This window comes from Coffea arabica, chromosome 3c (assembly GCF_036785885.1).
Source record: "Coffea arabica cultivar ET-39 chromosome 3c, Coffea Arabica ET-39 HiFi, whole genome shotgun sequence".
NCBI classification, from domain to species: Eukaryota; Viridiplantae; Streptophyta; class Magnoliopsida; order Gentianales; family Rubiaceae; genus Coffea; species Coffea arabica.
The window spans coordinates 7,342,817-7,364,720 of NC_092314.1; the positions used below are offsets into that span (position 1 = coordinate 7,342,817).

The window sequence follows — 21,904 nt, forward strand, 5'->3', positions numbered from 1 at the left end:
GGTAAAATAATCAAAGGTCCACTTGTAAAAAATATATACAATACATGTGTCAAAAAAATGGTTAGCTACAGTAACTTGACTTTCTTTTTATATACAAGGTAGAAATAGAAAATAGAAAAATAGATGTGTGTGTGTGTATATATATTCATGATAAATTAAATAAAATTTAAATATATAAATGTCTATACAATAATGGGTAGATACTCCATGTCATTTTTTGAACTTTTAATTTTGTCCTTAAAAAAATTAATTTTTATTCTAACCACTTGATCACATTTGCTAATATAATCCCTCACAACTCCCTTAAATATTGTAACTATTAAATTAACTATAACTGTATTAAAGAAAAATCACTAATAAATCACAATACCTTTCATGAAGAATTTATATAAAATTTAATTTTGTAAAAACAAATTAATATACTCATAAAAATTAATAATTATTTCTAAACTACACACACATTAGATATGCCTTTAACAGTAGTATTAATAAGTGCTCATCATCTGTTAGAAAAATCCTTATAGAAATTCGATCCCAATATTTATAAAAAATATTTTCAGCACATAGATGTCACATCAGGAGGGAAATATATATAAAAAAAAGGTAAAGAGTTGTTAGATATAGTTAATATAGCTCTCAAACTGTTAAAATAAACACAACTTGTTTGATGTTCATTTTGAGGTTATAGAATCCTGCTAATACAATTTTATAAAATTTCAATAGATTAAAGATTTTTTTGCACAAGATGCGTGATTTTTGTTCAAAGCTGTGTCAGTTATCTAAAGTTATCCGTGAAAATAAAATCTGCAGCATCTGTGTATAAAAACAATTGGACTGTTAACTCCAGCTTGACAGTCATATAAAGTAAAGTTGCAAATATAAAAAAATTGTCTTGCAATCATTTGGTCTAAACTTTAGAACTTCTAGTATAACCTAAAAAGAGTTAGGGCACGCAGAAATCACTATTGATCTTTGGGGGAAGAAAAAGTTAGCAAAAGTTAGAGGAATTTTGCAGATTAGAAAAAGGTCACATAGTTAAGCCTGAATGCTTCTTTAATCCACCTGTGTTTCTTGGGCCCTGTTTGATAACTTAATTTGATATTTAAATTTAATAGATTCACATCTTCATATATTTAAAGGCATTTGATAACTAAAAATAGAACATTTAAATTAATTAAATGACATTAAATTTTATCAATAAAAACTTGCTTATAAAAATAAATAATAAATTATTCACTTATCACTTAATACAAAATATATTCAAATATTAATATTTTAAAATCTAATAATTCAATAAATTTTAAATTTTATCAAATGCAGCGTTAGTTTTGCAAATAGTAATCCAAAGACAAAGATAATAGTCCTTAAGCCTTGAGCTTCCGGTGAATCAATAGGCTTGGCGGCTGGTTCAAATCCTCTTATTTCTTGCCTGAAAATGAAGCAGTACTAGTCTTGCAATGAATTGTGATCCCATTGGACACGACACGCAAAAGTAGCTTCATAGGTCGTAAATACATACCCCACGTGGAAATTACAACATTTTAAGGGAAAGAAGATGCAGCAAAGCAGAAATTTCAATTTCAAATACAGTCCCAATGTTTTAGAGTCTCCTAAAATTAGCTTTACTCTTCCAATCTTTATAAACTTCTCCCATTTCTTTTGTGTTCTTTAACGTTCATCAATTAATCGTTATTTCCATCACTCAATTCAGCTAGTAAGAATATTTGCTAATTGAGCATGAGGTTCTTTATTTGACTTTTAGCCACTCCTTTTGCTCTTATGCTGAATAAGATTTGGAGTCTCCCTTAAGTGAAAAGGAGAAATAATCATTTTTTGTTAGGTTAGAAATATTTGATTTCTTTTTAAATTTACATTCGGGATCTGTTTGATAACTTTTTGATATTCACATAAGGGATCAAATATATGTCTAAGATATACAAAAACCTTTTAAAATGCATTAAATGCATATCTCTTCATTCTAAATTTAAAACTTTCAGTACATTCATAATTTATAAAATCAGCAATTATGACTTACATCATTAAAATTAAAACCTATACAAAATATGCATCTATGAGGAAGGAGTGTGGATTTAGCGTCTCTAATCTTTTCTTTTAGCCAAAAAAGTATGGATAGCTCATTAGTTAAAACAAATTTAATAGATGGTGACCTTACTTAGACAACCATTTTGTTAAGGACTCCACTTCTTCGCCATAAACATATTACCAATATTTAGAGAAGTAAAGGGATTGAAAATTGGTATTTTGAGAAATCTTTACAACCATACATCTTTTAATAAGTTGTAATTTTGGGGCAGAACTTCCGAAATCCTAAACTTGACAAACTTGGGAGCAATTTAGGGAAGACAAATAATTTATTTATTTTGAATAGATACGAGAGCAGATACAAATAGAGTATTTCGTGTACCAGTCAATTAGAAAAAGAAATACAACTAAGTATTTTTACGAGTTAAACATAAGACATTAAAATTTCAACTTAAATAGGGATACGCCATAATCACCATTAACCAGAACTAGAAAAGATTTTCTTTCTCGACTTAGGACAGAGATCTCTCTGTTTTAAGAGAAGATAGCAACTTTGCAGATCGCTTTCTTGGGTTTTAGATTCAAGGTTGGTAAAAGCACATTTCTGCTTGATCCAATTCTAAAGAACAGGGTTGCAGAAGCCACTGGGAATAGAGGGAATTGCAAAGATGAATATATTCAGATTAGCGGGAGATATGACCCATTTGGCCAGGGAATTGCAAAGATGAATATATGCAGATCGCTGTTCACGTTAAGATTTAACTATTTCTGAGGCAATGAGGTAACTTGGGAACTGGGTTTTGGTATATTTTATGCGGGTTTGGTTTAAATGGGAAGATAGTGGTTGATGGTAGCTTAAACACGAAGAAGTTTGCTGGATTTGGATGAAAAAAGCTGTGATTTTTGTAATCAAGTGATTTGAGGTCAGTGAGGGTAAAGATTGTTTCTTTCTTTCTCAGATTTTAAGGTTATTTTGTGCAGTGCTTGGTAGTGGTTAGTGTATTCTTGTTGGGTATTGAGAAGGTTTCGGAGTTTAAGCTGGAAGTATGGTTTTAAGAAAGGTAGGATAACGTATTGTTTTTGGAGTTTAGATGAAAATGCATTGGAAATAACATTGGAACTACAAATAGCTGCGATAGGTGCAAAATGCTAATAATTGTTTATCTGGTGATATTTGCAATAACGTGCTGATTGAATTCATCTGGGGGACTCTTGGAATTCATGAACAGCTAATAAAGACACTTTGACATGTTACCGAGGTCTTAAATGTAAAAATGATTTCTTTTAGGTCTAAGACGATTTGATAGTACTTTTACTAGTTGCTAATCCATATAGCAAGCAGGTTGGGTTCATGTTAATCATTTTTTGGGGCGAGTTCAGTTGTTGCTATGTTGACCTTCAAAAGTTCTGATTGCTCCTCCAACCTCCAACACACACCTGTAGACATACTTGTCCCAATTAACCAATGCAAAGGAAGACCACAAAAAGAAATTGAAAAAAAGTCAAGAAAGATTAAAAATTTACATGTTTCATTCAACTTTTCAGTTACATATTTTTTTGGTGCATCTTACTTTTTGGGATGTAGTTATTTTCTAGCTTTTGTTTTCCTATTTTTCATTTTACATCAATTATTTGCCAATCATAGAATCCTTTTTTTACTTCAGTTCTCATATCACTATTTTTCTATCTCCTGAATTCAATTTTGCCTTTTGGATTATATGCTTGTTCAGGAATGCGTCCCTTCTGAAATGTATAAGTCATGAGGTTCCATTTTCTGCTTGGCCTTCACTTAGCTGCCTCAAATAGGGCCTGGAAAGAAAGTGGCTTTTGAGGAACTAAAAACAAGCACAATTGTTGTTTTTGTAATGCACAAGAGGATTACTTTGCTTGATAGTTAAGTTTATCATTCTTTACAATGCGTTTCATAGACATAGTGTTAAAGAGCTGGTAAAATGCCACAGAAAAGAGTTGGTAGAATGACAAAAAAATATGTTGTAAATTGTTACCTAGAGTAATGTCTACATTTTATCAGAAAGATATGTACTGTACAGTATAAAGCAAGTTTCGATCCTTTGAAAGCTGTGAATTGGATACAGTGACTGCTATCTCTTTATTCCCTCATTTCCAGTTTTTCGTTCTCTTCTTCCTTTGGTATTCTAAAAAGTTAGGTAGATTTTAAGGAAACATTGCATGCCAGAGATGAGATCAGTTCGGATGTACTATATATGAGTTAGAATTTAATTGGAGTGTGATATGGAATATTGATTTTTGTTCTCTGTTGTCAGAGAGGTCCAATCATGCCAAGAAGCAAAAGATAAACTGTGTGCAGAAGGAATTTACTATGTGGTTAGGACAAATGTACTTCTCATGAATCCATTATTGTTTAGAGAGGTAAACGTGAGATACCTGAGACTATCAAGAATTCCATTATTGCTTCAGATGAATTTTTCGCTCTTTAAGTTGACAGTAAAGTCAAAACTTTAATTTTTCCATGAACCAAGATATGCATGTGTTCTTTTTTTTACACAAGGAAAGTATCGTTGTGTCGAAAAGTCAATTTAAGCCCGTTGCATGGAACATGTCTTGTTGGAATTTGGAACTGGATCTACATGCCTGCTACATTCCACAAGGCATTTGCAACTCTGCATTTTATGCTGCAGTTTGTTATTATCATGCTTCTTCTGGTTCCCTTATCATATATTTGCTGATTGTTGCCATCCTACAAAATGTGCAGGCATTTCTTTGAAGACCCAAGAGCTCTATGCTATTGTCTTTGCTACTCGTTACTTGGACATATTTACAGACTATATCTCCCTATACAATACCATAATGAAGTTAATATTCTTGGGAAGCTCTTTCTCAATTGTCTGGTACATGAGGCATCACAAGGTTGTCCGGAGATCTTACGATAGGGATCAGGACACATTTCGCCATCTTTTCCTTGTGCTACCATGTTTGCTTTTGGCTCTGGTTATACATGAAAAGTTTACCTTTAAGGAGGTATTGGTGCTTCCATTTTGCCATTAACATGTGATAATGTTAGAATTCTTGTATCCGGTGAAGATGTTTTCTTCTTGGTAACTAGACATATATGTGTGTGTCTTCCGCTTTCACTGTATGTCACTATATAATTTTGCTTGATATGTGACCTCAGGTAATGTGGGCCTTTTCCATATTCTTGGAAGCTGTTGCCATCCTTCCTCAGCTGGTCTTGTTGCAAAGGACAAGAAATATTGACAACCTGACTGGGCAATATGTTTTTCTTCTTGGGTAATATAGCATTCTCAAATTCCCATTTATGATAGTTAAAGCTGTACCTATTGTTTTATCTGGAAAATTGTCATTGTCTCTTTATATCTTTAGGTGTATCTTGTGCTGGTCAGTTGTTTCATTGAGGTTGAGCGGATTAGCTGCTATTGGTCTTGCTAAGACACAATTTTTTTTGGGGCTCTAAATTTGTTGAGAAATTCATGTGTAGATGATCTTCACTTAAATGAAGTACATACATCTAAATGTTTGTCAAACTACTAGTGCTTCTGACTTTTTATGTGCATTGCAATTATACAAATGGCCATACAGAAATGAAGTTGAGTTTTTTTTTTTCTTTCTTTTTTTCCTTGTGAGAGGCTTTCTGATCTCTTATTTTACTTGTTGTCTTGAATTTTATCTTCTTGTTGAAGTTCAGGTTAAAACCTAGCTTATGGTCTTCTTCTGTTTCAGAGCTTATCGAAGCTTATACATTCTGAACTGGATTTACCGCTATTTCACTGAGCCACACTATGTCCACTGGATAAGTATGTCTCTCTTTCTCTCCCTCGCTCTTTTCCTGTGTTTGTCATAACATGTCCAAGCACAAGCTCTAACCATAGCTTGCTTGATTGCATTTCAGTAGGGTTTTTATGTTTCTCTGTTTATGAAAAGCTAACACTTTTCTGATGGTTTATTCCTGGCAGCTTGGGTAGCAGGGCTTGTTCAGACTGCACTTTACGCTGATTTCTTCTATTATTACTTCCAAAGGTGAAATTCCAGCTGAGGCATTTACCTGTAAGCTTGTTTGATGTTTGACAGGGAAAATAACTTGACTCTTTCTTTTGAATTGCTGCAGTTGGAAGAATAATGTAAAACTAGAGCTGCCAGCTTGAGGGCCTTTTTGACAAAGATGTTGGCTGCTCAAAAACTTAGTGAAGCAAACACTATTTGATGTCGAGACATTTCAATTTTGTGCTGTCTCCTCTCGTAGGGGCTAGTAGACCTGTCAAGAAGCAATAGTTCTAAAAGTTCTTTTCCCCATCTCTCTGGCTTGTCAAGTGATTGATACATCAATGTATGCAAGATAAAACCTTTATTTGTCACTTGCATGATACTTGAGGAATACTAGCACATTCTTTCTTTAATGGTCAGTTTGACAAGCATTCTGGATTCAGAATGGCTCAGTGCCCCCTCTATCCCTGCATCTGTATTCCAACTTTAATGGTAACTGCAGTTCAAACTACACACACACACAACAACCCCCCCCCCCCTTCCCGGGCGCTGCGGGGCAGGGCCTACAATAAAAAAGGTTTGAAATGAGTAAATGCAGTGTTGTTTTCTACAGTAAGAGGAGAGGAAAAGAAGGATGTTGGCTCTGTTATCCCCAAGGTTGATATTGTGTAAATTCGCTTGTGGCCATAACCAAACTGAGTACTCAGTACTGTTACGAGTTTCTTACAGTTTAGCAATCTTAATATTTTATTTCTATGTCTATCACTTGGGGTGAAACATTGCAGTTGAAATCAACGCCTAGTTTGGTAGTTTGGAAGAGAAAAAGAAGGGAAAAAAAAGCTGTGGTTTGGTATTATAGTAAAATCTTGTCTTGGAGTTTAGGAAGATAACGAGGTTTCTTAGCAAATGTCATGTTTCTTCTTCTTCAATCTTTCATGCGTGAAGTTATCATTGCTGTCTTCAATCTTGAAGAACCCAAATTTCCATTTCTCTTCTTTTCTTCCTTAATGACAAGAAGCAAAATTGTTCCAAGGTGTGTTTCTTTGTGAAGTAACTAGACCTAGGAATTTTTTTTTTCAGGGTCCTTGGAGCCAAAATTTGTCTAATACTAAATTAATCACAGTTGAAATTAAGTAATCAAGCTCAAGTTCGGCTTAAACTTCCTCGTGTAATTTTCACTTTGAACTTTCCCTGACTTGATGAAAAGTTTTAAATACTCTAGTGATTGCAAGCATGAACGTTTGGATCAACTTATATTGCTTGTGATTCCAATTAGATTTACATGTTTTGATTGCTTTTCATGCATTCTTATCTGCAAAAATTATTTCGGGATGCTATATAAGTAACATGTAATCTTTTATGCTTGCAAAATTTTGATTGCTTAATCTGTCCATGCATATATCTTGTTCACTTTTTTTTTTGTTAGAAATTAAATATTAGGTGTTCTTAATAATTCTTAAACGTTGTACAAGTGGGCATAAGTGCACTTGAATACATGTTTATCAAACAATAAATGTTCAGTTGGCTTCATGCTTCGTATTGCACTCCTTACTTTATTGTTTGAACTTGAACTCAAACTCAATTATAATTAAACCGATTTATCTTCGAACAAGTCGAGTACTAAGTAGCTCATATTCACAATGGATGATTGAGTAATCAACTCAATATATCTTACAATCATTTGAGCATTAAGCAACTAATATTTTCAATGGATTGATTGAAAATCTATACGAAATAATCCTTACGCATTCATTCTTGTAACCAAAAAAAAAAAGAGTAATGCCTTTTTTGAAGGGTTTGCAAGAGAATTTGCAGCAGTTTGAAGCTCATAACTGTATTTCTTTTTTTCTTTTTTTTTTTGTTATGAAACAAGAAAACAATTTTGTTGTTAACCATCCTCTTCTCAATAGAGATTTCTTTTCTTTTCTTTTCTGTTTTCCGTACAATGGAGGGCTGGCAGCCCATTAGCTTAGGACAAGTCTCAGGGTAACTACCTCGACAATGTCCTTTGCCAAAATATTCCTAACCCCATCAGGTGGGTCCTGCAAAATTGTAAACCTCATCTCCCCCTCAAGACTGCACTTGGCCAGATAATCTGCAACTCTAGTTCCTTCTCTTCATGTGTGTGTCAGTTTACACTCCCAACTTCTATTCAATAACTCTATAATTTTCCTGACTAAGTTTGAATGTAGCCCTTTTTTGCAGTCCTCTTTAACTAGCATCACACTTGTAAGGGAGTCAGTTTCCACGTGCACACAGCTTATCCGTTCTTCCCAGGCCAATTCCATCCCTCAGACAATGCCTCATAACTCAGCAATTATGTTGCTTGCAATTCCCAAGTTGATGCAAAAGCCCTGCTTCCACACCCCCGTTTCATCCCTAATGACATCTCCTGCTCCTGCAACTCCAGATCGACCGGTGGATGCACCATCAATATTCACCTTTATCCATCCTGTCATTGGTTTCTCCCAACATATTCCTCTCTATTCAAATGAGTTCCTGTTTCTCCCTATCTTGAGTACCTCTTGTTCCTCCTTGATCATGTTCATTAGCTTATTCCATGGCATTCAAGTTGTTGGTAATCTCCTTCTGCATTGACTTTATTCCTCGCTGACCAGGCATAATACACTATATGTTAAAATGCAACTTGCTAGCAAATATCTTCCCTTCTTCCCACAGTTTTGGACTTGAGGTTCCAATCTATCCATTTTACCAATGGCAGAGATACAAAAGTTTCCTATTTGTCCTCATCTACTATACTTCTCCATGAATTTTGGACCCATTGACAGTCTTGCAATGCATGCAAGATGTCCTCTTTCTGATTCTAGCATATTGGACATGCGCCATCACGATGAAGATGTCTTCTCCATTTCTCTTCATTAGTAAGTAATCTTCCATGCCTTGCTAACCAAAGTAGAAACTGCCAACGACCTAGCCCCTTCTGTTTCCAAACATTTGTCCACCCTTTATCCTCTTGGTGCTCCTATTCTTCCGTATGGCGTACTAGACTGTAGGCTGATGAAGTTGTAAAACACCCTCTATTATCTAGACTCCAAGACATTATATCCGGTTGTTTCCTGGAACTATACAAAGGGGATTTAGTTTCTTCAAGTATTCCTCAGGCAGTATTTGTCTTAACTTCCCTAAATTCCATCCTTCATCATCTACCCAGTAATCTATTACCTTCTTCTCTTTCTCCTCCTCAGGTATCAATATCTATGCAACTTCTACTAGACTGACATCTTCTAACCATTTGTCCTCCCAGAACTTAATACTCTCCCCATTTCCAATTCTCCATTTTATCCTTTTACTTATAACTTCATTTCCCATACACTGGTCCTTCCAGATCCTTGATGCACCCTGCTTGTATGCCATCTGAATGTTGACTTCCTCCTGGCCCAATTGGTACTTACTCTTGAGTACTCTACTCCAAAGTTCCTCTAGATTGGTCCGATACCTCCAGTTCAATTTCTCCAGCAAAGCTCTGTTCATCTTCTCCAGACTCCTTATACCTAGACCACCATCCCTTTTCCATTTCGTCACCGTTCCCTATCCAACATGATGCATTTTCTTTTTTCCTTCATTGTCTCCCCATAGGAATCTCCTTACACATTTTTTTTGTTTCCTCCACCACCGCTAGTGGTACTACTGCTGTTTGCATTAGATAATTTGGGATGGCAGTTAGTACAACATTAGCCAACACTAGTCTTGCAGCACATGACAAACACTTACTCTTCCATCCAACCAATTTCTAGATCTCGTGCACATTGTCCAATAGCTCAGAATATGTATCCTTCTTAATTCTCCCATGAATGATTGGGACTCCAAGGTACTTCCCTAGATTCTTGGTCCATGGCACCCCTGTGGTCTAACTAATCTTTCGCGCCTCACTTCTTGGTACATTCTCAAAGCAGAACAATTTCGATTTAGCGGCGTTCACTTTTTGGCCTGATATCTCACAGAAGATCCTCATTATCCTTTCCACCACAACTGCTTGTTTTATTGAGGCTTCTACAAATAATAATAAGTCGTCAGCAAACAATAGATGGGAGATTTTAGGTCCAGATCTTGATGCCTTGACTGGTTTCCAGCTCCCTTTCTCTATTGCCTCCTCAATCTAATGACAGAGCCTTTCCATGCATAATACAAACAAATATGGGGATAATGGATCCCCTTGCCTCAGACCCTGAGTAGGTTGGATGGCCTTTGTCCTTTTCCCATTCTATAGCACCTCGATTTTGGGCACTCTCACACAGCTCATTATCAGATGGATGATATTTGGGGGAGGCCCTGCCCTCTACAAAGTATCTTCCAGAAAATCCCATTTAATTCGATCGTACGCCTTCTCAAGATCCACTTTTACCACCATTATTCCCTTTCGTCCTCTTAGTCTTCTTGTTGTGTAGAGGATCTCCTACACTATAGTGATGTTGTCTCCAGTTTGCCTGTCAGGTATAAAGCTCCCTTACGCTGGACCTATTAGCTTCCCTATAAGTTGTCTTATTATCTAAACAAGCACTTTTGTTATGAATTTGTATGTTACATTACACAAAGAAATAGGCCTAAACTGATAAATTTTTTCCGGAGACTTCACTTTAGGTTTTAGTGTTATAAGTGTACCATTAATGCCCTCAGGTACTCTTCTTTCCATAAGCACTTGCTTCACGAACCTAACCACTGACTTTCCCACTATCCCCCAACCTTTCTGGGAGAAAAACACATTTATACCGTCTGGCCCCGGCGCCTTTGACTTCCCCATACTGAACACTGCCTCTTTCACTTCATCAGGACCCACCTTTGTTCCCACTAGCTCCATCCTTTTCTTGTCTATTCTTGGGAATTGCTGAGTGCATGGATTTGCCTTTCTTTTAACTCCTTCTCCTGTGTATAAAGTAGTACAGAATTGAACCACCATTTGTTTTAGAGTCTCACTATCTGCCTGCTACTTTCCAAACTCATCTTTTAGACATGCTACTGTATTCTTTCTCCTTCTAACAATTGCTGTGGTATGAAAATATTTTGTGTTTCTCTCCCCATACAAAGTCCAATTAGTCCTGGCTTTTTGATACCAGAATAACTCCTCTTGCTCCAATATGAGATTATACTCTTATCAATTTGTTCTCCAATTTCTCTATGGCTCTACTATATCCTTACGCCAACTCTCTCTGTACTCCTTTCAATCGGGCAATACACCTTCTTTTCCTTTTGATTATATTACCAAAAAACTCCCCTATTCCATGTTTGAATATTCTCCTAAACATTGAAAACTGTCCCTTGAAATTGTTTTGCCCCATTCCAAGCTTTCCTAACCTCATCCCAAAATCCCCCATGCGTTAGCTAGGCCATTTCCATCCTAAACACATTCTTCCTCCTTGCAAGTTTTTCCTTGTCTAATTCTAGCATAATAGGGTGGTGATCTGAGTGAGCTCTAGCTAGATGCCTTACATGGGCCTCTAGAAACTTTTGCCTATATATATATCACTAGAGGTACCTCGGCTGTGCAACGCACAGCCAGGGCCCTTTAGAACATTAGTTAAATACATAATAACAAATGTTTTAGTACATAATGAATAGAAATATAGGAAAAAAATGAAGTATAAAAACAATTAAAATTTGCTGTGAAAAGAAATTTCATATATAAAGTTAACCCCAATTTATTGTGATTTGGAGAAAAAAATTTTAACCAATATTATGTGTACGTAATGATACCAAAAAATAAAAGAAAGCAAATCCATTATAAGTGCATTATCGGTTTAATAGCAGCATAGTTTTAGTTGTAATTAAATAAAGAGTAGTCATAATGTTTCTAACATTTTAATAATTAGAAAAAATATAGAAAGCCACAAAAACCTGTCACTATCTTCAACATCAATAAAAAATATACAAACTTGCATATTTTTCTTTCTTTTTTGAGAGAAAGAACGAGTTAATCTATCCATTTAAATCATGTCTAATAGCATTACAAATAGATGAAAACACTATCTAACCAAATAGTTATAGAATACATATAGCAAGTTTAAATAAAAACATGAATTGCCATATTTGTAAAACTACATATGCAAATTCAAATCCAACAATTTGTTTGATTGCAAATATGTCTTCTTAATCAAAACAGAATTTTCTAATAATATTTTGTAGAGTGACACTCTAAGCTAAAATCCTCAATACTAACTTCCCACCAAATGCATTCCTTTGAAAACTGCAATTGTTTTATCTAGTCAAATTGACAAAAAATTATTAACTTCTTTAGCCAAATAGTAATAATATGTCCAGTTTTATGCCTAACAATCATCTCAAACTCTAATTACATTATCTATCATTATGGGCAATAGAAAGGGATAAGAGTACAAAGTCATATAGAACCAGTTTAAGTAAAAGATTCTGAAATCTAATTTTGCACTTCTTTTATTTCCAAACTATCATTTGCTAAAATTAAAACCATGAAAATAAACTACCTATTATGGATACAAGTTAGTCATTCAAAATGTTGAATGAAGAGGTATAAAATATTAACTTCACATTCTAAATTGCTAGCCCCAACAATTATTTTACCCGTCACCCATCTTATCCAGTTTATAAGCACTTTTCACAATTAATAAACTTTATATAAATTAAAATATAATTACCTATCCATAAATTAAGAGATTCTGGTTAATTTTTAATTTAATAGGCATCATTTTTTTCTTCCTGGTCATCGTTTACCTTGGATTTTCATTTATTAGATTTTTTTCTCCTCTACTATAGTACTATCACCCTATTATCAAATAACAATTTTAATAAATAAAAAATTAGAATCAGAATGAATCTGCATAATGGTGTTATTTATTTTATGAGGGAAAAGTAGTTACAATTCTTTCATTGTTAGCCTAAAAATTCTTCATGTAATCACCACCCGTCTTGTTGTCAGCCTTTTCCAAAAATAAAAAGATCAAAAAGTAGTTTCAGAATAAATAAAATATAAAAAACTAAAAAAATGTTTCTTTAGATTTGGGAAAAAATATTCACAGCATCACATACCTATTTTGGGCAGAAAAGAAAGTCAGATGAAGAAGAAATAGGTGAGAAAAGCAATAAGCAAAGATTGCTGATCAAGACGCAAAAAATGACAAAAAAAATATCAAATAGTATATACCAAAAATAGATATTAAAAGTAGAAGATCATGAATTATAATTATTGGACTATGGAAGAAAGGAAATATCAAACCCATTCTTGATCTCCGATAATGAAATCATTCATTTAGTTAATTATGGACAAAAATGAAAGAAAATGCATCAACTAATTCAATAGAGAAAAAATATAATAAATGATTAATTAGGATGATAGGGGAAAAAAATGGAATACAAAGTGGAAACAAAATAATAAATCTGCAGTGTACATGAGGATTTGTTTAATTATCTTTAATCAAAAAGAAGAAAGGAAATAAAGTGAACAAAAGAAAAAACAAAGCAAAATGAAGAAAAGAAAAGGAATGGGCCACGTGTCAAAATGAGAGGGATCCACTTGGCAATCATTGGAGTTGCTATAGTAACAGAAAGGAAATATCAAACCCATTCTTGATCTCTAATAATGAAATCATTCATTTAGTTAATTATGGACAAAAATGAAAGAAAATGCATCAACTAATCCAATAGAGAAAAAATATAATAAATGATTAATTAGGATGATAGGGGAAAAAATGGAGTACAAAGTGGAAACTAAATAATAAATCTGCAGTGTACATGAGGATTTGTTTAATTATTTTTAATCAAAAAAAAGAAAGGAAATAAAGTGAACAAAAGAAAAAACAAAGCAAAATGAAGAAAAGAAAAGGAATGAGCCACGTGTCAAAATGAGAGGGATCCACTTGGCAATCATTGGAGTTGCTATTGTAACTCCACTTTCTTCTTATATAATAGGTAGATTACATAATGCATGGTCTAACTTCTCCCTAATGTTAGATCCTCCTTTCCTTGAATTTGTCCAAGTGATTGCTGGGCCGGAAGAACCCAAGTCAATCAAGTTACAAGCATGTATGCAATCCAAAAGTCCATGTCTTTTTCTCTTCCAGAAAGAAGTTTCTCCTTTTTTCTCTTGGTTCGATGTTGTCTCATTCATATCTCCAATCACCAACCATGGAAACTTTATAGTGGAACTTATTCTTTGCATATAATCCCATAACCTAAGCCTTTCAGTCTGTTCGGGAGATACATAGATTGCTGACAATAGCCAACTTGAATCATCACCTCTCCTCACTAACACATTTAAGATTTGCTTATCTTTAGTTATCTCCTCCACTCTAGTTTTTTTCTTATTTCAGAACATCCATATTCCCCCTGAGTATCCGTTGGCGTCTATGCACTCTTTCTGATCAAACTTCCAACATTTCTGGATTTTCTCAACTTGATCATTATGACTGCGATTTTCTACCAAAATCAGCATATCTAGTTTATGGTCTTTCAATATCTCTTTTAGATTACATCTAAGTCTCCTATTTGCCGTGCCTCTTCCATTCCAACAGATTGCCTTCATCATTACGTATGTAGGTGTTTCGGCATTAATGCCCTATAACCATGGCCTCCTCACCCAACTGTGTCTTCGGGGCCATTCTGGGTCCTTTATCCCCTCGCGCGAGTCAATAGATTCCTTTATACTGATTTGACCCCCAGTCTCTTGGTCCTCATCACCTTTCTCTAGCCTTCCTCCTTTTTTGCTACCCCCTTATTCTCTTCTGACTCCATTCCTTCAAATTCTGACTTAGATATGGTGGGGTTGTAGTGGGATTGTTTCTCCGTCCTTTCCCAATTTGTAGCAAAGGGTGTCCCCAGTTCAACATCTCATACACACTTGCTGGGTTAACCCCTCTAGCCTGCTCTTGTCCTCTATTCTCAGCTATATGCACCTGCCTAGCTTCAATAGGCATCTGTAGTTTAAGTCGCCTTGCTGACTCTAAACCATTAACCCCTTTATCCTTTGACTTCTTCACACTCTTGCTCCTCTGAAACCCCAGTTTTACCAAGCTCCCTGTAGTGCTGCTCTTTCCCTTAGTAGCCCTTTTCCTCAAACCTTGCCCTCTGTTACCTTCATCTCCTTTGAACGCCATGTCTACCATGGTCCTCGGTATAGCAAACAATTTTTTCTTCATTACTTCTATTGTATCCTCTTTTTCTGATTCCTCCGATGCTTCATTCTCTATGTCCAACAATCTGAATCTAGAGCCACTAACACTATCTATAGGTTCTTTATCCTTGATGACCTTTCTCCTATATCTCTTTGTTCATTTCGGCCCTCTTGCCTACCTACTTTCCCTGTACTCCGAGTCCGCCCTTTTCCTTCTTGTCACAACACATAATCTATAATAATTCACCACTCCCTTTAACATTTGCATAACACATAATCTATAATATTTATAAGAGTAGAAACTTAACAAACTATTTACAAAAATACTCTTACTAATTTATTATTTACAAGAATACTTATATTCTCTTAATACTCCCTCTCAAGTTGGAGCATATATATCTAAACACCCAACTTGTCACAGATGTATTTCACCCTAAAATCCCCTAAACTCTTAATAAATAAATCAACCAATTGATCTACAGACGGTATATGAGATGTCTTAATGACTCTATATATTGAGTACATATTTCCTTTGATATAAATAAATCTCATTTTTAGATCGACATAACTCAATGCCTAGAAAATACTGTAAATAACCTAAATCCTTTGTCTGAAAGTTTGCCTGCAAATTGGATTTAAGTTTCTGGATCTCCACAACATCATTACTTGTAATCACAATATCATCCATATAAATAATTAATAAAATTTTACCAGCATTAGAATGTCGATAAAATACAGAGTGATCTACTCCACATCTTGTCAGATCGAACTCCATGATAACACTACTAAATCGGCCAAATCAAGCCCTAGGAGACTGTTTCAATCCATATAAGAATTTTTTCAAACGACAAACCAATCGCGAATTCTCCTCCTGAACAACAAAGTCAAGAGGTTGTTCCATATATACATCTTCTTCCAAATCTCCATGTAAAAAAAATATATTTCTCATATCCAACTGATGCAACGGCCAATTATAAGTTGCTGCCAAAGAGATAAGAAGATGAACTGAGATAATCTTTGCAATAGAAAAAAATGTTTCTAAGTAGTTTATTTCATACACTTGAGTAAATCCTTTAGCTACCAGATGAGTCTTCAATCGATCAATAAAATCATTAGATTGCACTTTTATAGTGTACACCCATTTACAACCAACAATAGCCTTACCAGAAGGAAAAGGGATAAAATCCCAAGTTCCATTTTATTCCAAAGCAGACATCTCTTCTTGCATAGCTAATCTCTAACCAGGATGATTAAGAACATGGGTAATAGACTTAGGAATGGAGACAGAATCAAGTGAAACAACAAAAGAAGAATATGATATAGAGAGACGAGAATAAGAAACAAAATTAGAAATAAGATGAGAAGTACAATGCCTCTACTTTTGCGTAGAGCAATAGGAAGATCTAACTCACAGGAGGGCGTCATACCTGGATTTGAAAATCGAGAGTTAATTGATGAAGTGCGTGGCATAGCAGGAGTTTTCTTAACCATGGAACGACGAGAATAAACTTGAAAGTTAGGACGAGATAACCGTGTTATGGAATCTAGTGGACTACATAACTCAGGTAATAAAGAGAAAGGAACTGGTAAAACAAGAGAGGAAAAAGAGGGGCACTAGTCTGACTCACAAGGCATACCGTATTTCATAAAATATGGAGTGGATTAAAAAACAAAACATCAACATAAATAAAAAATCGATTTAAAATTGGACTGTAACATATATACCCTTTTTGCGCTCGTGCGTATCCCAAGAAAATACATTTAATAGCACAAGAATCTAATTTATCCACCATGGAAACAAGCTGATGAACAAAACACACACATCCAAAAATACGATGAGGTAATTTAAACGCAGGTTCATGAGAAAAAAGAATGGAGTGAAGTAATTGGCCTCCAAGGATATTAGATGGCATGCGATTAATTAAATAACATGCAGTTAGACTGCATCACTCCAAAATTGTTTGGACACATTCATGTGCAACAAAAGTGTCCGAGTAACCTCGATTAAATGTCCAATTTTTTTTCAACAACTCCATTCTGTTGTGGAGTGTGAGAACAAAAGAACTGATGAATAATACCGGACTTAATCATAAAGATATTAAAAAGAGTGAAAAAATATTCTTTCGTATTATCATTGCGAAGTATACGTATAGACACACCAAATTGATTCTTTATTTCTGTAACAAATGTACAAAAAATGGAATATAGTTCTGAATAATTTTTCATTAAATAAAGTCATGTAACTCTTGAAAAATCATCAACAAAGATTATAAAATATTTAAAACCTAACTTTGAAGTGACTTGACTAGAACCTCAAACATCAAAATGAACTAACAAAAAGGGTTCAGAAACCCGTTTATTGACTCTAGGAGCAAAAGAAACACGATGATACTTTTCTAACTGACAAGACTCACATTCTAACGAAAACAATTGACTCAAAGTATGAACCAATTTTTTCAAATTTTGTAAAGATGAATGACTTAAACTACAGTGAATTTGAAGCGGAGAAACAGTAACAGGACATGCAATCGAACTATTGGAGTTGAGAAAATAAAGACCATTATACTCATGCCCTCCACCAATCGTCCTCTTTGTCTTCAAATCCTGAATGACAACAAAATCAGGAAAAAAAATAATTGAACACTGTAGAGATTTAGTGAACTTATTAACAGACATTAGATTAAAGGGCAAATTGGATACGTAAAGAACAGGAGACAGCGGAAGAGATGAGTTAATTTCTACAGTGCCTAGTCCTTTAATTTTAGTGGTAGATCCATCAGTTAAAGTAACATGAGAAAAGAAGTAGACTTTTGAAAATTAGAAAAATTTTTAGAGATACCTGACATATGATTAGTAGTCCCGGAGTCAATAATCCATGAGTCATTACCTTTTTATGCTAAAGAAACAGAGGGAAGAGATGCGTGATTTGTAACTTGGTACTGTAGGAATTTAACATAATCTTTCTCGGATATAGTAAAAGTCTTCTGGAACCCATGTGCTGAAAAACTTAATTTAACTTGGTCAGTGGTAACCACATTAGCATAACTTTCAACCATAGCGAATAGCACTTCAAACAAAAAAAACAGTCAAAATTTGCGATGAACAATAACACGTTAATAGTACTCGTGAACAGTACTTTTGAACAGTAATGCGTGAACAGTCGGTGAACGTACGCATGAACAGTCGATGAACAGTATCGTGTGACGCGATGACTAATATCACGTGAACAAGACTTTTGCTAGATGTTTAACTCTAACTCTAGAGCTTTTGCTCTGATACTATGAGAACAGGTATTTTGAAAGGAAAATATCTAATCACTGTATTATGAGTGACCAACTAATATTTATAGCAGTACAAACCTAACAAACTATTTACAAGAATACCCTTACTAATATATTATCCATAAGAATACTTATATTCTCTTAATAAAAATAACTACAGAACCATCATTTAATTGTACTTCAACTTTGAACTATTAGTTAATTTTTCTTCTTCTCCAAACATTCATGATGTAGCTTATGTGAAGTCTTTCTTCCACGAATAATATTAATCTTAACCATTCTTCTTACTACCTTCAATAACTGAGAATTTACACAAAGGAAAAATCATATTTTTCTCGTGAGTTACAAATAAATCAAGCAGCTTACAAATGCTAATGAGTTTACTCGATCAAAATTCGATTTGAATTTGATCAATGTTCTGACAAACCTCACAAAAATGGTCACCACTGTCACAATTCAACATGAAAACAATGCATGCAACCCATAGCTCTAACATGTTGTCCGTGCACCATTTCCCCTTGACAAACCTCACAAATGTGGCCACCATTATCACGATTTTCTTTTACTAGAAGGGAATCACCACGCGATGCGCGGTGTTAATTTCATGTTGCCCAGAAAATGCCCAAATTCATAAGTGGAGATATCATGATTTGGATGCATTGCATTTAAGTTATTTCGTTATAAAATGATTAAACTTTTTAAATAAGCGAAAGCGTGAGCAAATAAATGGGTAACTTTTCTCGATTTCCAATTGCTATGCATGTTTAGCTAATCCTTATCCCTTCTCACCATTTCAAATTTATGTGATCCTTATCCGTTAATCTTATGAACTAATCTGGAACACAGAAAATAGAAATCACATCTACAAAACCATTCAGCCTTTTTTTTTCTTCCAAGGAGACAGTGGCATCGAACTTCTTAATTGCCTTCGATGTGCATATAGCAACTCTTAGAAGACGGCGACTGACTCAATGTGAAACCTAAAATGTTAATTTTCGAAAGGACTCCTCAGAGATAGAGGCAGGAATTTCTCGATGACCGTACACGTCAGGAGTCCATCCAGGAAAGTGTGGTACATCCTCTTTCCGTCTCCTATTTGCAGAAGTCCCAAGTACTCTGAATGAGCCTCACGAAGCCCAGACTGCGCGGGGTGGTTCATGCTAACCACCAGACTGACGGAACCACATACACAAGAAGGCACCCTTGGCTTCGTCTTCACCTCTCCGAGCCACTGCATTTCCGCCAGTGGACAGCATCATGCGGAACAAAGCCCATTCACTATCATTAGTTCTTAATCGTTCGTCGACTGCCTCGAGCCAGCAAGATATCTCTCCCGAACAAGGTAAGAGGAAGCTAGGTAGATGAAGTTTGTATGATCTATCAACGATCAGCACCAGTTACTATCATGACATTGGCAGTCCCATATATTTAGTTCCTAGAATATTGCATAAGCTCAAACCACTGCACGTAAAATACAGAAAAAATTGGTTAAACTCGGATCATAATATATAGTGCTACAGTAGTATTCCATACCTGAGAGAGAGAGAGAGAGAGAGAGAGAGAGAGAGAGAGAGGAGGGGGAACAGAACCATCTCACACAACTTAGAAATATACTCTCTATTTAAAACGTTACTATGAAGCTTTGGTCTGACTATGTTCAATTTTTTTGGTTTTGTCATGTCTACCTAGTAATTGCTAAGCATCAGCTGTGTTGCATAGAAACACGGTGGAGTCAATAATCATCTAGTTCATATTTTCTCTCATGCAGAAATGGAGATATTCTATGGAATCAACAAACTCAATAAGATAAATACAAAATTCTGATTTTAGGTCCATGTAAACTTTCTTGCTTTCCAGTTTTACCTACTACAAACAAATTAATAGTTTTGGCATTTTATCAAACACTTGATTTCATATAAATATCATTGCATTATTACAGAAATTTAGAATTAAAAAATTCTCAAATGACATCTATAAAATACTCAAATGACTACAAATTCTAGTAACATTATATCAACTTTCATGTTTCAAAGGTTTAGGAAACATGCCACAACCTAATCTTTTGAAGGCCAACTAATCCATGATAACCAATATCAAAACTTACACCTAATAGGTTATAATCATAAATAAATCAACAATTCAAGGGAAAATAAAAAAATTTTTACAAAAGGACAGAGCAAAAAACCTGTAATGTGACAAAATCAAGGATAACCTCTTCTGCAAGGGAAAAAAATGCAAGATGATGTTTGGGTACAAATGGCAATGAAATAGATACAGTCAAATATTCATTTACTATAACCTACCCAAAAAATATATATATATTCGCTTACTATTACATACAAAAGGCTGGAAAATAATCCCTCACTACATAACGTAGAGTATTTCGAAAAAGAATTGAAGAATTTTCCCAAACTTTGACATGAAATATAAAAAAAACGTAAATTAGGAAAAAAAGAAACCAGGAAAAATTTCTTATAAAGGCATTAGATCGGGAAAAGTTCCAAAAAAATTTCTCAGATTTGTTAAATCCTTTTTAATACTTTTTGGCCAAGAGCAAAATTGAGATACAAATACGGCAAGAAAAGGAAGAATACAAGGCAAAAGAGGGGGGAGGAAGAGCAAAACTAACCACGTGTTTTAGAACACAATTTTAAAAACAGAGAAAAAAATCTTACAGAGTCTCACAAGAATGCTGGAAGAGTTTCCAAAATTTTCACCTGCAATATCACAAATAAATACGAATTAGATTAGATCAGACAACTAAACCAAAAAAGAAAAATAGAAGGCTAGAGAAAATCAGGGAGGGAAAGAAAAAAATACCAACAATCTGTTTTGATCCTGATGTTGCCGGTCATGGAGAATAAGAGAGATATCCTTAACTATAGACACAGAGATCCTGTGGGATCCTACATGTACATGCAACCTATCTGGCATTCCGTAATCAGACGCTAGACACAGCCACCGGAGATCTAACGTCAGTTTGGTACTCACATAAACAAAATCACACAATACTATACTATTAGTCCATCACCATCAAAGAACCAGTACACAACTGCCAAATACTTGCAAGGTTTAAGAGACAATACAGACCTGCCAACTTTATTCAAATTACTTGCTATATATGCCATGCCTCCATATACCGCCATTGCAACGAAAAAAAATACCTGGGCATGGTGATGTAAAACGAAACCCGCCTATATAGAGCAGTCCCTGGCCTTTGGCTTTCCCCTGTCTTCGCATCACTGTCCCTCCATCTCGCATGCTCACACAGTGGGAGTGCGGTGGTCTTCTGCTGAGAATATAAGTGCGCAAGACAACATCACTACAATTTATTTCCCATTTTGCCGTTCCCTCACCGTGTTTTCATGGAGCCACGAGGTGTTCTCCTCTTAGGTTTCATCTGCGTTATCGTCGCCGGTGTCGGTGGCCAAGCTCCGCCCAGCCCACCCACCACTACTCCCTCTCCTCCTACTCCCACTGCACCCACCACAGCTCCCCCTGC

At 35.0% G+C, this 21,904-nt stretch overlaps 1 protein-coding gene and 1 long non-coding RNA gene across 10 annotated transcripts; one reads left to right on the forward strand and one right to left on the reverse strand.

The window, feature by feature from the left end:
- Nucleotides 1-2,422: 2,422 nt before the first annotated feature.
- On the forward strand, nt 2,423-6,488 carry LOC113734455 (ER lumen protein-retaining receptor). 9 transcript variants are annotated; one of them, XM_072082141.1, is made up of 7 exons: nt 2,425-2,966; nt 3,774-3,936; nt 4,778-5,043; nt 5,198-5,313; nt 5,764-5,837; nt 5,997-6,060; nt 6,149-6,488. In XM_072082141.1, exons 2-7 carry the CDS (start codon nt 3,909-3,911, stop codon nt 6,183-6,185), a joined length of 585 nt encoding a protein of 194 aa, XP_071938242.1. In that variant the 5' UTR covers nt 2,425-2,966; nt 3,774-3,908; the 3' UTR covers nt 6,186-6,488. The 9 variants fall into 9 exon arrangements, with proteins under 9 accessions (XP_071938244.1, XP_071938242.1, XP_071938243.1 ...); XM_072082142.1 differs by having other exon boundaries at nt 2,425-2,824; XM_027261003.2 differs by lacking the exon at nt 3,774-3,936 and adding an exon at nt 4,329-4,434 and having other exon boundaries at nt 2,427-2,966.
- A 12,777-nt stretch (nt 6,489-19,265) lies between these two features.
- On the reverse strand, nt 19,266-21,120 carry LOC140038035 (uncharacterized). The gene is made up of 3 exons (XR_011841845.1): nt 21,078-21,120; nt 20,588-20,619; nt 19,266-19,863 (listed from the first exon to the last, which is right to left on the reverse strand). It is a non-coding gene; the product is annotated as an uncharacterized lncRNA (long non-coding RNA).
- Between the last annotated feature and the right edge of the window lie 784 nt (nt 21,121-21,904).